Source organism: Typopeltis vanoorti, chromosome 12, assembly GCF_054136105.1.
Source record: "Typopeltis vanoorti isolate ZY-2024b chromosome 12, IOZ_Tvanoo_1.0, whole genome shotgun sequence".
Classification (NCBI taxonomy): domain Eukaryota; kingdom Metazoa; phylum Arthropoda; class Arachnida; order Uropygi; family Thelyphonidae; genus Typopeltis; species Typopeltis vanoorti.
In genome coordinates this window covers 125156950-125171585 of record NC_143560.1, presented here as the reverse complement: position 1 = coordinate 125171585, position 14636 = coordinate 125156950, and the positions used below count along the sequence as shown (strand labels likewise).

At 37.0% G+C, this 14636-nt stretch overlaps 1 protein-coding gene across 6 annotated transcripts in view; it reads right to left on the bottom strand.

Moving 5' to 3' along the window:
* LOC150101210 (nuclear factor 1 X-type-like) overlaps positions 1-14636 on the bottom strand; it is a 675427-nt gene that overhangs the window by 491228 nt on the left and 169563 nt on the right. For all 6 annotated transcript variants that reach the window (XM_090401618.1, XM_090401622.1, XM_090401623.1 and 3 more), the window contains exon 3: positions 12244-12399. In XM_090401618.1, the coding sequence (XP_090257744.1) occupies positions 12244-12399 (156 nt within the window). The remainder of the gene's footprint in view (positions 1-12243; positions 12400-14636) is intronic.

Below are 14636 nucleotides of genomic sequence, written 5' to 3'. Positions count from 1 at the left end.
TTGAAATCTCCACACACTATTGTGTATGTTGTTTTTTTTCTGTAATGTTTCTCGTAGGTGTTCATAGAAATTTTCTATTTCTTCTCTGTCAGCTGTTGAAGTGGGTGCGTAGGCTACTATTATTTTTATTGTTATGGATTCTCCAATTTTTAATTTTAGTGTTCCTAGTCATTCAGAATGGATTGTGCAAGAAATAATATTTTTAGTTAGCTCCTCATTTATGATGAAGCCAACTCCTCCAGCCCTCGTAGCGTTATCTGAAGCTCCCAGGAAAATTTGATTGCCATTGTTCCATTTTGCTGTTAATTCAGAGCTTCTTTAGGTTTCACAAATAGCAAGGACATCAAACTTTACATTTCACAGTTCCTGAAGTAGGAAATCAATATGGGAGTCAGAAGACAGAGTTTGAGTGTTAAAGGAACCAATAAATAGGGTCGGATTTCCAGATGGTGGTCTATTTTCCTCTGTGAGATTCTTAGCACCCCCTGCTCTTGCAGATTTCTCACCACCACCTTGGTGGGATTGCAAAGAGCCGCACAGGACTGGGGCCTTTTTTTCTTCTACTTGCTGGCATCTTTACAGTGGTCTACAGCACTTCTCCTGACCATGATTCTGAAGTGCGCCTTTGGTACATGGCTCCTTATTTGTTATTCAGAGCTACCCAATGAGGCTTACCTCATCAGCCATCCGAGGGACGTGCTTGGTAGGGGTGAGGTCCCCCCCCCCCAATATCAAGACCTTATAAAGAGAAATAACTTCCTTATCTCTACTTGTTAATATGTTCTTCAATAGCCAAGTAATCTTATGAGATACCTTAGCAATATGTCTTCTAAACTTTAACTCTGTCTACCACCACTCCAAAATCTATAGCTTCCTCTATTTTGTGGAGTACAGTGCCATCAATGTAATACACAGCTTGTAATCTGTTTATCTCAAAATGCATAAATTTACATTTCTCCACATTAAATTGATACTCATTATCTTTTGCCCATACTGATAGCCTATTTATATCTCTCTGCAAGCTCTACATACCTAATTTTGCATAATCAGCAAACAACTGAATATTTCCTTTCAAGTTATTTCCAATATCATTTATGTACAAATTAAATGGCAATGGTCCCAGCACTGAACCTTGTGGCACACCGCTAGTCACCTGTTTTTGCCTAGATTTTGTCCCTCCATATACCACTTTTTGATATCTGTCCAGCAGCCACCCTCTTATCCACTTAACTAGCATCATATCCCTCCCATTTATTCTAATTTGCATATCAGATTTCCATGTGGTATTCTTTGGTCTTTGCAAAATCCAGCAGAATCATTGTGTAGCCATTTCCTTTACCAACTCAGCTGTTACTCTATTATAAAAAAGTTAGTAAATTCTAAGACATGACCAACTCTTCACAAAACCATGTTGACCCTCATACAGTATCATGTTTTTAATCACCCATTCTTTAATTCTCCTTTTGAACAATTTTTCTAGTGGTTTTAGCGCCACACCCGAGATACTGATCAGTCTATAATTTGCTACTGCAGTCTTGGAACTTCCCTTATGCAAAGGAATTATTCTGCCCTCTTTCCACTCCCTTGGAACTCTACTAGAGCTGAGACTTAAATTGAAGAGCTTAGTCAGAGCAATTCTTAGTTGCCTTGCATATTCTTACAAAACGCGAGCTGATATCTCATCTAATCCATCAGCTGTATTTATATTGAGATTCTGCAACATTCTAACAACCTCCAATTCATCCATCTCTGTTCCCACATTAGTATCTGTCACATATGTTAAAGCAGCAACCTCACTAGGATGATATACCCTGCAAAGTGGTCAATCAGTAACTCTATTATTTTATCTGCTTCTGTCACCTCATGACCATCATCACTCATTAAGGATGTCTTCTATAATCATTCCTCCTCTTACTTGCCACATAACAAAAGAACTCTTTGGAATTTCCTCTGGCCTGCTTGGCTAGATTTTTCTCATAATCTGATTTTGCTTTCTTTGCCATGTTGGCTTTAATCTCACCCCAGACTGCTTCAAATGAACAGTCATCCCCCCCCCCCACACTTTTTTTTTTTTTTTTAACTGCAATTCATCTGCTATTATCAACAGTATCCCTCCCATTTTTGCTATTATCAGTAGTATCCCTCCCATTCATCTGCTATTATCAGCAGTATCCCTCCTATCTTCTCCAAAAATACTAAACCTTCAGATTCTATCCCTGTAACTACATCATCTGCTGTTAGCCAAGTCTCGCTAATGCCTATAACTTTTGACAAGGTTGCACTAACCAATGCCAAAAACTCCTCCCTCTTGCTCTTGATGCCTCTGGCATTAATTTATAGAAACTGCAGCATCCCTTTAGTCCCACACCCACCTTTACTTCCTGAAATGACTACCCTATTTGATATTTTTGCTTGAGAGACTAGATTCCACACTTTGTCATTCTCACACTCACTTGCCTCATGGGTGTCTTCACATAAACTCACCTGATTTCCACTAAACCTCCACACTATATACAGGGTGTTCGGGATAAATTTGACATATTTATAATTAATTATATTTTTCCGTAAGTTACATGTATTAACACACACTTGTCTTCATTTAAAAGTTTGGACCCTTCTTCATTCATATACAAGATGTCAGAAAGGATGGATAGCTGGAACCCACCTGAATCATGGAAGAGAATAACTTGTATCATGATGATTCGTGCCCGCCATCAAAATAAGGATATTACGACTGCTGCCCAATGCTCCCTGAATACAGTAAAAACAATCAGGCATGAACTAGAGACTTGCAATGGTGACTACGAGGATGTAGCAAGAAGAAAGATCCCTAGCAGACGATCTGAATGCGTACGTACAGCAGAATTCCTCGCAAATCTGCAGGAACAGGTGTTGAAGAACCCTGGCATTGGAATTCGGGCTTTGTTCGTGGAGTTGCTAACTGTAGTCAAGCCCTGGATAACAAGGGTAGCCAATGGTAGGCCGTATGTATGGCAGCAGGATTCGGCCCCTTGCCACACCTCTGGGAAAAGTCAAAAATGGTTGTCTGAAAATTTCTACGACTTCACCAGTCCAAATGTTTGGCCTCCAAACTCCCCAGACCTTAACCCCATGGATTATTTTGTATGGGGCGCAGTTGAAAAAGACACCAATCGCACTTCCAGTAATACAAAAGCCCAGTTAATGTATAAAATTAAAACAGTTTTTGCAGCCCTTCCCAGGGAGACTGTAGCATCAGCTTGTTTGAGGTTTCGAAGCAGAATTGAAGCTGTGATCGATGCTAATGGTGGTTATTTTGAGTAAATCTTGTTGATAGTATTGTAATTAACTCTGCCTGTAATGTTTTTTTGTCAATTCATTAAATTTAATAGATACAAAGAAGATTTTCTTTTTCCTTACGAAACTGTCAAATTTATCCCGAACACCCTGTATATTACACAAAAGACTGGAAGACTTATGAAAACAGCGAGTTTTTTTGTTTGTTTGTTTTACTTTAAATGTGAGTAGTAAAGTTAAAAAAGATGTATATCTAACAACAGGTTCCTGCCTACAGGGAGAACTGATACTTTGAAATAATGTCTTATGATTGAACTTTAATAATGAACTGATAAAAAATTACATGGGTTCTTCAGAGAGTGTATACATATAAAAAACCTGGTTCAGTATTAAGACTTTCTTAATTTTGGACACATTGAAAGGATGGAAGGAGGACTTCTCAGAACAGTAATAGAAAGTAAAGTTCCTGGAAAAAGAGGAAGGGGTAGACTGTCATTGAGATGATGGATGGATGGATGGATGGATGGTGTGAGTGGAGTGACTGATTTTCAATGAGTTGAATCACTCCAGAAAAGCATATAACAGGACTACATGGCAAGGACTGGTGTGACACATCACCAAGCATCAGAGTGACCATACAGCATCTGTGGATGCTCAATGAACAGATGATGATGATCTTGGTATACTTATACCCCTCATTGATAGCTAATGGCACTTTTTTAAGGCGTGTTTGACAAAAAAGTGTATGCTGCTATTAGATTCATTTTGTGAATTAGATTCATAACTTAATTCCCCATATACATTCTACTCGTTCACATCAGTCTCTCTTCAACCACATTCTCCATATTCCAGCTTCTCATGTTACTGCCTTCACAAGGATGATAAAATCGAAACAACTCACTAGGATTTTTCTTAGCTGGATTGGCTAATTTCTGTTCATACTGCACTTTTGCTGTCTTTGCCAACCGAGTCACCTTCCTAGATTATGAGCAGCATTCATCTTGTGTTGGTAACAGTCAGTTGCCCAGTGCCCTCTTCTTCCAGAGTACATGCTTAATCTCTCCATTCATCCATTTTACTCCTACTTATTTAGCCTTTTCGTATTTGAAATACACTCAGACATTGCTGTTTTTAAATAGCTCTTGATCAATGTCCAAGCAGCACCTGCTTCCCTTGCATGCAACTCCTCTTTCCATGTTATGGTTCCCAGGTGATCAGTTCATGATTAGACACTCCATTCACAATCGCATCCCCCGATCTAAGAGTCCTAACCTTCATGTACCATGCGTTATTGCCTAAGATGGTTGTCCCTTAAGAACTCAAGAATTCATTCTCCTTATTCCATGACGCTATCTTTTCATTTCAATCAATACTGCCATAACTGAAATCACCCATAATGATCACCCTTCACTTGCTCACTAAATCAAGTTGCCTAAGCATTGCTTTCACCCTCACATTTCTTGGCCTATAGCAACATCTGATCAAATATCTCATTCTACAAACCTCCACCTCAATATTATACCGCTTCAAAACCACTCCCAATTTACCTCCCTTGTATCTCAATCTTTTGTGGACATAATTACCTTCTATCATTAACAGCATTCGCCCTCATTTCATGCATTTCCAATATACAAAAAAACTTCATTTCCTACCATTTCAATTCGTCTCAAGATATAATTTTCCTCCAACTATGTTTCACTTATTCCAAATATTTTCAGACAACAAAATCAAAGTAACAATTTCATCTGTTTTATTTCTGATACTCTTAGCATTCATAGCATAGCAATTTGTTTCTTGGTCTATAACCTTGATAGATGATGATTGATAGATGAAGTTAAATTGAAATTAAGGCTTAAGAAGAAACAAAAGGACAGTATCAGATTTGATTCAAATCCTATAAATGGAATATTTGAAGTAGAAGTCAGAAAGAAATTAAGAGTTTGGAGAAGACAGGAAGAGAACTATGGGGATAAACAAAATGTACAGTCATAGAAGCAGCAAGGAAGTCTCTAAAAAAAGCAACAAGAAAGAAAGATTGTAAATGATTGTCAGAAGAAGCTATTCAAATAGCAGAGAAAGAAGGAAAATGAAATTTCAGAGAAAGAAAGGGCTAGACAACTGAGTGCAGATTTCCAAAGGAGAACAATTTCATGGGTAGCACAAGTTATCTGTTTAGAAAAATGAATGATTTTACAAAAAAATGAATGAATCCCTCATTAAAATTACTATATTTTTATGTTTATTTATTTATATATTATACAATGTTTATTGTTTTTAATCATGATCTCTCCTTGAATTCCAGTTGAGAAATTCTGGCTTATAGCCTTTGACTAGACTGTAGAAATCGAGTCTCAGAAAAGGAAAGATTCCACAGGAGTAAGAAGAATGTATAATATATAATAATCCCATTGTTTATGGGTGCAAAGACTGATGAATCGAACTATTGCCTATCAGTATCTCTGGAGTGGTGGTGGCGAAGATTTGCAAAAAATTGTTAAGAGCTCACATACAGAAATAGGTTGACAGTGATTCGTTTTAGAAATTATGGACTTTACAACCGTGTTATAAATAACTCTTTTAATATCCCGACATTTCGATCTTCATATTAAGATCATCATCTGGAGCATATACAAATATATAGTAAGCTAGAGAAACAATGAATTGATCACAAGCTATTCTACTGGCATGACCTTTAGTGGAAAAAAAAAATTATTTATAAACTACATCAAGCTAAATTCTATTTATGATAACAAGAATAAGCATTCTTTCTTACAGATAGTTTTCTTCCAGTAACAATGATGTCCTATTTTTAGCATTACAATTGTTATTTTTGATTTAGGGTCCTGGATTTTCTACAGTCCTGTTTATAGTTGCTCTTAGAGAGGAAGGTTCCGTGGGTCGAATATATGCGTTCCATATGTTTGGGATTTTTAGACCATCATTATTGTTCAGATTGGGGTGGTTGGTAATAATTTCACAGGCTTCCTTAAATTTGCGTTCATACCATGTTTGGTGTGATGTAGACAAGTAGTTGTTTATTATTTTAACGGTATAATAGAACACAGAAACTAAGTAAATAATTAATTTATTAACTTGATGCTGATATTTTGCTGGTATTATAACCAGCATCTTCAGAGCACAAAAACACTGTTTGTCACAATACGCAAGACTAAAACAACATGGTGTACTTAAACAAAATTGTAGCAGAATTGTAGATGGTTCCTTATCATTTTCAGTTTTCAGAAAACCCACACATACAGGCAGATACTTACACAAACAATCACACCATCATCCTTCTCAACAATATGGCATATTAAAAACGCTAACCCATAGAGCGAGAGTAATCTGTTCAAATGACAAGGCTCTTACTGCTGAACTGACTCACGTACGCCATACCTTCTTGGCCAACGGCTACAATCCACAAAAAATAAACAAAATACTAAACACTCCTAAGAAACCCCTCCCACCATCCACCACAGAGAACTACAACAAAACAGTCACCATCCCTTACATTAAAGGCACATCCGAAAAGATCTCAAGAATTCTCAATAAACATAAACTACGCACTACATTCAGACCATTTAGCAAATTAGCCACCCTCATCCGCTCACCCAAGGACAGCATTCCTCCTTTATCACATCCAGGAGTCTACCAAGTACCCTGCTCATACAATCAAGCCTACTACGGTCAAACAGGAAGAACTGTGAATATCCGCATCAGCGAACATAAACGATACGTCCAAAAATATCATTATGGGAAGTCGGGCCTAGCAGACCATGCTCTGGATACCCCTGCACACAGGATCAACTGGAAAAACACAAAAGTATTAACTTGCCGAAGATCTGGAAGACAGTCATATTAAGAAAAAACTAGCACTTTTCTAGGACTCCAGTAATATATGATAGCGTTTTTTTTTTTTTTTTTCAGATAGAGGGCGCCAAAATCAGGACTCTAGTCTTTGTGTTGCTGCTACAATTTTGTTAAGGTACACCATGTTGTTTTAGTCTTGCGTATTGTGACAAACAGTGTTTTTGCGCTCTGAAGATGCTGGTTATAATACCAGCAAAATATCAGCATCAAGTTAATAAATTAATTATTTACTTAGTTTCTGTGTTCTATTATACCATTAAAATAATAAACAACATGTTCGACGAACACATAAGTCTGTCCACACGTTTAAGTAGAAAACTAGTGTTTTTCCAGTCAATTCTATGTAAGGTGTTCAAGGGCATGATCAGAAAGGCCAGCTTCACCATAATTATTATATTTAATGTGTCGTTTATGTTTTTTTGTCTGATAGGAATTGTGCATCCTGTTTCTCCTATATATAGTATGTTACAAGTGCAATAAATACGGTATACTCCAGGGTGGGCAAGTGGAGGGAGTGGGTCTTTGGATGAGTTGAGTAAGCTTTTTAATTTTGCAGGAGGTTTAAAGGTGGCTTTGAGGTTGACAGTGAATTTATACTCCGAAAAGAACTGGATGGATTTACTAAGAGGAAGTTACACCATGGATACACCATGATACTTTTAAACTTTGCTAAAACTTTTGAAAGGATATGTAGGAATAATGAAGTGGTTGTGCCACTCTATAAAGCACTGGTCAGACCACATTTGGACTATTGTGCTCAGATTTGGTCACTTGGTTTTCGATGTGATGTGGAAACATTGGAGAGGGTCCAGAGACAATATCAGGACTTTGGAATGCTGGCTATGGAGAGAGGTTGAAGAAATGTGGATTGCAGGAAAGGAGGTGATATTATAGAGACGTTTAAGTTAGTGAGAGGATTTTATCGGATCAATCCAGAGGGGGATTAGGTTAGAGAGGAAGAACCAGAGGCCATCCCTGGAAGTTATGCAAGAACATCGTGAAGAGTGGTGCAAGGAGTAGATTTTTTACATAGAGATTTGTCAGTGAATGGAATGCATTACCAGAATGTGTTGTTAATGCAAGGAGTGTTAAGGATTTTAAGATTCGGCATAATAAATATGTTTTCAGTTGAATGAACCTCGCACGATGAGTCTGCTAACTCCATGGAGGGTGTAATAATAATAATATAAAATGGAAGACTACTACATAAGTTAGAAGATAAGAGATAGGATTTTAAATTATTAGCCTGGATAAGAGGATGGCTAACTGACTGACATCAAAAAGTGGTATAATGGGGATGGGTGAATTCTGCAAAACTTGAAGTTACCAGTGGTGTATCACTAGGATCAGTCCTTGGTCTATTGTTACTCAATCTTTACATTCATGACACTGAGAAGGATTTAACAAGAAACATACAACACTTGCTGAATGATTTGAACAGACTGGAATTATGGATATGTGAAAATGGTTTTCAGTTCAATGTTAACAAATGTAAAGTTATGCACTTGGGTGCAATGAAAAATTGAATGACATTTTATATTGGTGGGATTATGCTAGAAGAAACTGATAATGCTAGAGATCTTGGAGTCTTAGTAGACAGAAAGGTGAAGTTCAAGGATCACATAGCAACAATTACAGATACCATTAGAACTCAGATAAAAGATTAAACTAAATTTATTATAGTCTAACCAAGTGGAAAATAAACTTCCAACATCTTTCTCTAAATCCAGAGTAATTTAATAATAAGGTGGCACACCTTTTGGCAACTCGTATAAGTAAATATGACCTCTCCATTGCTTCTGCCTTAGTATCACCACTTCTGGATCTGGTTCCCACTGACAAGACCTGAATAAAGATCAAAACCGGTCTGGGTAGTGGCCCTTCCCTTAATGCATAGCATTATATACATGTCCGCAAGGAGATGTGCTTTGCATTATGGGAAATACTGAGACAAGGAGTGATGAGAGCGTGGTCCACCTGTACTACGAGTTGCCTCAGTCCTGAAGATACTTCAGGCACAAACTTTGTTTGCTTACACTTGTATAAAGGATTAAACTAAATTTATTACAACTCAGAGGATAATTGCAATGCTTAAACGAACCTTGATATGTAAGGATAAAGTCATTTTGCCTCCTTACCAGGCTTTAACATGACTTCATCTAGACTATTGTGCAGAGATCTGATCACTGTTTTTGAGATAATGCAGAAACAGTGGAGAGGGTGCAAAGCAGAATGTTAAAGATAATAATAATTGATCAGTGGAATGTGCAGATTATGAGGACAGATTGAGAATTTGGGATTGCAAACACCTAGCAAATAAAACCAAAAAGGATGACAGATGCTTACAAACTTTTAAAACGGTCATATAGTATAACAGTAGATGGAATTTTGAATTTATGGAGAGTGGGGAAAGTATAAGAGAGCACATCAATGGAAGCAGGAATGAATGCAATCATGAAAGGAATGAGAGCTAGATTTTTTTTCTCAGAGAGTGATGCATGATTGGAATGGATTTACCTTTAGTAATTGTGAGTGTAGGTAGTGTGAATGAATTCAAAAATATGTATGCAAGCTGATGATGTGTGCCTTGAGTCCCTGACTCCTGAGCAGTCTCTAGTAATAATAATAATAATAATGAACAAACTGGTGAGAAGAATACATGATATTTATAGACATGACACACTATGCAGACAGGAATAATCATCCTATTATAGCATTAATTAGGATTCAAAGAATCCACATTAACAAGCAAATAAGTGTATCACACAAGGGAAGATCAGAGAAAGATGGCCATATTTATTTAGATTAAGAGAGTGTTTTAGGCTAGTCTCTCAGATTTATATATATGCTGCTGTATAAGAGAGGTTTTCCCACTGAAGAATTTGATGATCTGTGTCAAAGGCATTGTCTGCAATCCTAGAATATCTGTAATGTACCTACCTAAAAATGGGTGGTATGTCCATCTTTTATAGCATTGCCCCCTTAACAGTAGTATTATCAGAACCATTACTTTGGACAATATTAGCCTCTTCACTGAAAACAATCACATCCATGACACCTTTTCAACCCAATGATTTCCATCCATACAAATCAACAAAACTCATTCTTCTCCCAAACCTTTTTCCAAAATCCAGATCACATGCATACAAAAATTTTCATTGCCATCTCCCGTTCTCCCGAAAACCTCGAAAAAATCCCTTCCCCATCAACAGATCATCCTTTTGGCTACAGTATTTTTTGCTCTTGCAAAATGACACTTTGGCCCAATGAGATAAACAAAGGAAGTACATCTAGTATCTGTACTATAGATACTCTGGTGTTTCCTAGACCATGACACTGAATTATGGAATCCAATGATCACTGAGTTCTGTGTCAGTGGCATGGATGTAGAATTCAGTGATCATTGGATTCTATAATTTTGGAATCTGATATAGCTATAAAGCATTCTTCTAAACTAAATAAATATGGCTTCCTCCTCACCTTACCAAAAATCTGGGAGACTATTAAAATGAAACAATGAACTGAATAATCAAGTTCCTTGGACTGTACCCACCAAGGGTACCAGTTAGAACTGTAGCATTATGCTATTTTATACTCGTTTTTTTCCTTACTATTTTTGTGCCTGCATACAAATGCATATTTCAAATCTTTGTGACCCAAAGTGTCTCAAAACATCCATTTCCTCCTTAAAACAAAATGTGAGTGCTATTGGCAAACAAAAATGGAAATGGAGCAACTTTACCTTATACACAGAGCTGAACAAATGCTTTTGCACACGTAAAACAGATTCTGCCAGTAGTTGAAGTCTGAACATTTTTTTTTTTATTTAAAAAATTAAATTCTAAACAAGATCTTTTTAACTTTTATTGAGCACAGATGGCACCACTAGTCAGTTTGTGGTAGTGTTATTAACTTACTGAGGCATAAAAAAAAAGCATGTGTCTAGGTGTGTGTGAGGGGGGGGGGGGGAGACTTGAGCGAGTAAGATTTTGCATAATTTGTTAAGAGCTACACAAGAGGTCAAAAGACCTAAAACACATTAACACCACATATGGACAAGTAGTTAGAAGAAAGAAAGGAATTTGTTGAGTTTTTTAAGAGTTGAAAGTTATGATCGTTAAGAAAAACAGTATAGAGAAAGCAGAAGTGTAGGGAATGAAGGCAGAAGATGGGAAGTTGATTTGATAAGTGCTGATATGAACTGTACATGGATGTTTAACAACGGCTGCTCGTGTTTCTATATGGTTAGAATAAAGTGGAGGGAAGTGGCAGCCAGATAGTGGAGCAATTCATTTCTAGGGATTGCTACACTGATCCATAGAAAAGACATAATGCAGCAAAAAAGCATCTATTGGAAAGTGACTGGAGGAAGTGGATGAGGTAGGCACCATTACTATGGTAAAATATAGTTTAAAACAATTATTTGATTAATTTTTTTTAAAGTAGAATAAATATTAATCAGCCCTCATCCTCTCCCAAAAAAAGCGAAAACATGTTAATATAGAAGTTATTTTTATGTATGGTACTAGGCTGCTGATTTGATTTCACAAAGACCACAGCAAAGGAAGATATCTCGTGTTAAATCTGCTCATGTGCAGCTTTAGTTTAAATTATAAATCAGAAGGACTAGCTAAGAATCTCATGCAAATCATTTGATTTTCCCAAATGAATATTACAGAATGAGTTAGATATGTGCATTTCTAACTCATTACAGAATATAGTTAGAAATGCACATAATAAATTGCCTATAGATGCTATTTAAAAACATGCTTCATCTGCATAACAAATGGCATATTTTTGATAGAACATACTGAAATTTGAAAAGTATTTTAAAACAGGTTATGTGCTATAGTGTAAACCAGATGTGGATACACCATGTTAACAATGTGTAATAATATTCTGAATCCCAGTAGCTCTGAAAAGTACTTTTACTTCATTACTATACAATGATTAATAATGACTTGTTCTGGGTAAACTTCATTTAGTAACATAAATGTATCTAGTTGACACTATTATATTTTAAATTACACACATCACCATATTTGTAATTCAACTAGTCAATTCAATAATCTAAAAGCATACACTCATTACAAATACCTGTAACTCTTCTTTACATCTCCTTTCTTCTTCTAAGCTCATGCGCTTTTCATGTTTCTTAAAATACTTGCGCTTTGCAGCTTGCAGATTAAACCACGTGTATGAGAAGGCCTTAACATGAGGCAAAAGAGCCTCAATAAATGGATGGAATTCATCCTGCATTACAAAAAGAGTCTTTATTTTTGTTTAACTACATCATAATTATATCACAAAGAAAAATAATTAATGTGAATCTTTTATATACAAAAATTAAATATATATTAAGAGTTAATGCATTGACTCTGTGTGTGTGAGAGAGAGAGAGAGGGTGGGGAGGAGTAGCTCTAATAATAAAGTCTTGATTCTATGGAGGTATAGTGTTAATTACAAAATGTAGGTCTAATTGTAGTTTCGTAATATTCATATTTTATTCTTCAATGTTTCTAATTCTTTATTGTTCATGGAAGATTTTAATTTCATTTTCCATATTATAGTCAAGCAGGTGTTATGGCACAGGAGGACTTGAAAAGATTGCATGAATAGGCAGGCAGGTAAGTGAATTGTCAGTTCAATGTTGTGAAGTGTAAGGTTTGGTAAACAATAATGGGATGCAAAGGATATATACTTGGTGGGGAAACTTTAAAGGAAGTAGAGGAGATGAGAAATCTGGGAGTGATGGTGGATAGGGAGCTGAAATTCGGGGGCCAAACTGCACAAGTTGTGAAGATGTCACATCAGATAATGGCAATGATGCAGAGAACCCTGACATGCAGAAATAGAGAGGTCATGATGCCATTGTATAAGACCTTAATCAGGCCTCATATGGATTATTGTGCAGATTTGTTTGCCAGGTTTTCATAGTGATGAGGATATACCCAGAAAGGCTTCAGAGAAGATTCACAAAGGTGGTCAGTCATCTTTGGTCTTTGGAATGTAGAGTATGAGAACAGATTAAGAAAATGTAAGTTGCAAAACCTCATGAATAGAAGGAAGGGGGGGATATGATTGAGACATATAAGCTAGTCAGGGGTTGTTATCAGATTGACATGGAAGTGATTTTTAATGGAATGGGAGAGACAGGGTATTACAATAGGCCATCACTAGAAACTGTATAAGGAGAGTGTGAACAGAGGAGTGAGGAGCAGGTTCTTTGCATGGAGAGTGGTTGGTAAGTGGAATGCATTTAAGGCACGGTTGGATAAGCATTGTGTGAAATAGTGTGTGTACCTTCCACGATGAGTGTCTGACTCCATGGAGGTCAGATGTTAATAATAATAATATGCTTTGTTTCATTTTTATACCTAGTTTAGTCATGAATACAGTTACAACTTGAACAGCACATAAACCTTTAGTCTATCAGTAAATCATGTACATACAAATCACATATATAACGTGCATATAGCAACACTCAATGTTCGAAATATTTCCCTTTTGCCTTCACACATGCCTGAATTCTTTGAAAATTCAGGAGATAATGAAGAATCCAGGAGAATCTTCTCTCCAAATCTACCTTTCTTGCAAGCTACTCTCTCTCAAGATCCGACCACAATTTGAAGTTCAACTGATTCGGATTTCTAGACAGTCGATCACATGGTTATATGTGGTCAGGCACATGCGCCTCCAATTACTGTTGTGTGGCCCTCGCCTTATGTGCAGGGGCTGAATCCTGTTAGAAGGTCCAGTGCCTACCGTGAAACAAGATACTGTTCAGGTGCAGTATCACAAGCACAGTGTCTTTGGCAGAGATTTTGACCTCTTTCCTGCAGAAAGGCAACTTGGTTATGCCCTGATAGGCCATCCCTACCAAACCATCACTGATGGAGGGTGATGACCTCTCTGAATCATGGGTGCTATGGAATGTGCTGTGCAATCTGGGGTTTATACTGGATCATTTCGGCAGTTAAACAACTCTTGCATGGTAAAAATCTTCTCATTTGTAAAGAGGTGCCTGTTGTTCATGTACCACCAGAGAAGTATCTTTGATTCTATCACACTCTGCCACATAAGATGTGGTGTAAGGAAGTGTCAAGTAGAACAATGATAGGCTCTCACCCCCAAGTCATCAGTTAGTACGTGATTACATCCTGTTACATCCTAACACAGCATGCTTGACCTGTCTTTGGCAATCAGATACATCTTCTCTATCATTCTGATACACAAACATCTTACTGATCCTGAGTGTTTTTAGTGAATGTGTTGAAAATAACAGGTGGCTGCATTTCAACCTTGTGAAGTGCTATTATTACAGTTGCACGGTTCTCATCATCTTCTAGCTACATGTTAACTCATACAGCTAGACAGCTCTCTCTCTCTCTCTCTCTCTCTCTCTACTGATAAGCACGTGAATGTTGTCTGTGCACTGCACCACAAACATTCAAGAACTGGGATCATAGAATTCAGGCCTTGCTTTCATG